This window comes from Chaetura pelagica, unplaced genomic scaffold (genome assembly GCF_000747805.2).
Source record: "Chaetura pelagica isolate M959 unplaced genomic scaffold, ChaPel_1.0 scaffold132, whole genome shotgun sequence".
In the NCBI taxonomy this organism is placed as follows: domain Eukaryota; kingdom Metazoa; phylum Chordata; class Aves; order Apodiformes; family Apodidae; genus Chaetura; species Chaetura pelagica.
The window spans coordinates 1,174,326-1,176,714 of NW_009952709.1; the positions used below are offsets into that span (position 1 = coordinate 1,174,326).

At 52.4% G+C, this 2,389-nt stretch overlaps 2 protein-coding genes across 2 annotated transcripts in view; one reads left to right on the forward strand and one right to left on the reverse strand.

Moving 5' to 3' along the window:
* Window positions 1–1,142, forward strand: part of FAM166A (family with sequence similarity 166, member A) — a 14,724-nt gene extending 13,582 nt beyond the window's left edge. Inside the window, exon 7 of the mRNA XM_009994344.1 lies at window positions 1,054–1,142. Coding sequence (XP_009992646.1) covers window positions 1,054–1,142 — 89 coding nt within the window. The remainder of the gene's footprint in view (window positions 1–1,053) is intronic.
* LOC104385812 (tubulin beta chain) lies at window positions 1,133–2,345 on the reverse strand. Its single transcript, XM_009994310.1, has one exon. It carries the CDS (start codon window positions 2,182–2,184, stop codon window positions 1,285–1,287), a length of 900 nt encoding a protein of 299 aa, XP_009992612.1. The 5' UTR covers window positions 2,185–2,345; the 3' UTR covers window positions 1,133–1,284.
* Window positions 2,346–2,389: the final 44 nt, after the last annotated feature.

The following is a 2,389-nucleotide window of genomic DNA, read 5'->3' on the forward strand; positions in this document are numbered from 1 at the left end:
CAGCACTGTCCCTCCTCAGAACCTGCCAGGGGGGACATGCCACTTCATGTAATGAGAAGAAAAAAACCCCCACCCTAAAATCAAGGATAAAAATCAACTGCTTGAAGTGTTGCCTCATGCTTTAAAAAAATCCATTGTCATCTTTTCACCTACAGAAACGTTCTTCTGTGTAGGTCTGACACCAACCACCTGTGTCTGCAGCCCCTTCCCCTGCCCCAGCAGCCTCTGGGAGGGCCACTCTAACTGCTCCGACCAGTTCAACACTGGAAGGAGAAACTTGTTTTTTTAAGACAGAAAAAAATAACCCCAAATTAATTATAATTGAGAACCCTGACCAAGAAGTGTCCTCAGCAGGCAGGCAGGCTGTGAGCTCCTGTCCAGCTACTGAGTGACAGGTTTCTCACTGGAGGTAACACCACACACTGTTTCCAGAGTGAAAATTTGCTAATACAGGGTTTTTAGGAGATAAAATGTTTCTAAGGAGATACTTTGGGCTGGGGTGTTCAGCTCACCTCAGGAGGGAGGCTGCACCAGACTGTAGGTTTAAAATCCCAACGTCCTGGTTCTCCAGCAAGGCTGCACTCAGCCCCAGCACAGCTTGTCACAGCTGTCCCCAGGCTTCTGGTGACAGCCATGGCTGCTGCCTGGGTCTGTGCTGCTCATGGGCTGGCAAACACCTGTGCCAGTGGCAACCTGCCTGCTCTGGGTGGTTGCCCCACAGCTGGGGAAACCTCTGGCTCCCAAACACCCCCACCTGATCCCATCCTGCCGTGGTGGCCAGGAGCTGCTGAGCTCCTGCTGGGAGTGGAGTCTGTAACAGGAGTCCACAAGCAGGTCCCTAAATTTAGACACAGCCTGGAGCTGAGCTCCATGTCAAATGTATCCCCCTCCGCCAGCACCCCTGGTTATAAAGCCACACCAGAGAAGTGAATTCCCACAGCACCAGGAGCAAGTGGTGACACAAACAGGCATTTGCCTCATGAGGCAGGGAGGGAGGGAAGGGTGGTTGCCCTGGGCAAGGCAGGGCTCTCACAGCAGGTCCCTGTTTTCCAGCACTCCGGCACACCTACGCGCTGACTTTTGGGAACAGCACCCGCAAAGCCTACCAGAATGAACAAAGGAGACGAGCTGGTGCACTGTGAAAAATGCTTTAATGGTGCCTGTACAGCATCAGAAGTGACTTGGAAACAGGAAAAGGAACACAACACGGACAGAGAAGTTCAGAATGAAAGAGTTCGTACAGCTTTAAACAAAATTTACACGTGCTCATCATCTGCATAGCTTTTACTCTGCCTCTTCCTCCCCCTCCTCCTCAAACTCCCCCTCCTCCTCAGCTGTGGCGTCCTGGTACTGCTGATACTCAGACACCAGGTCGTTCATGTTGCTCTCAGCCTCTGTGAACTCCATCTCGTCCATGCCCTCCCCCGTGTACCAGTGCAGGAAAGCCTTTCTGCGGAACATGGCGGTGAACTGCTCAGAAATGCGTTTGAACAGCTCCTGGATGGCTGTGCTGTTGCCAATGAAGGTGGCAGACATTTTCAGGCCACGAGGTGGAATGTCACAGACGGCTGTTTTAACGTTATTAGGGATCCATTCTACAAAATAGCTGCTATTTTTGTTCTGAACGTTGAGCATCTGCTCGTCCACCTCTTTCATGGACATGCGGCCCCTGAAGACGGCGGCCACCGTCAGGTAGCGGCCGTGGCGGGGGTCGCAGGCAGCCATCATGTTCTTGGCATCAAACATCTGCTGCGTGAGCTCTGGCACGGTTAAAGCACGGTACTGCTGGCTCCCACGACTGGTGAGAGGGGCAAAACCAGGCATGAAAAAGTGCAAACGGGGGAAGGGGACCATGTTGACTGCCAGCTTCCTCAGGTCAGCGTTGAGCTGGCCCGGGAACCGCAGGCAGGTGGTGACACCGCTCATGGTGGCCGACACCAAATGGTTCAGATCACCGTAGGTTGGGGTGGTTAACTTCAGTGTTCTGAAGCAGATGTCATAGAGGGCTTCATTATCAATACAGTAGGTTTCATCTGTGTTCTCCACCAGCTGGTGCACCGAGAGGGTGGCATTGTAGGGCTCTACTACAGTATCTGAGACTTTAGGGGAGGGCACGACACTGAACGTGTTCATAATTCTGTCTGGGTACTCTTCACGGATTTTGCTGATGAGGAGGGTACCCATGCCAGAGCCTGTACCACCACCGAGGGAGTGAGTAAGCTGAAAGCCCTGCAGACAATCACAGCTTTCTGCCTCCTTTCTTACAACATCTAACACGGAATCAACTAATTCAGCACCTTCCGTATAATGGCCCTTTGCCCAGTTGTTTCCTGCTCCGCTCTGACCTGGAAAAGAGCCATTTTCCTATTAGATTACGGTCACTGCTTCC

Bases quoted from the DNA above. Each gene is read 5' to 3' on its own strand.
- LOC104385812 (XM_009994310.1), bottom strand. From the start codon at position 2,184: ATGGGTACCCTCCTCATCAGCAAAATCCGTGAAGAGTACCCAGACAGA.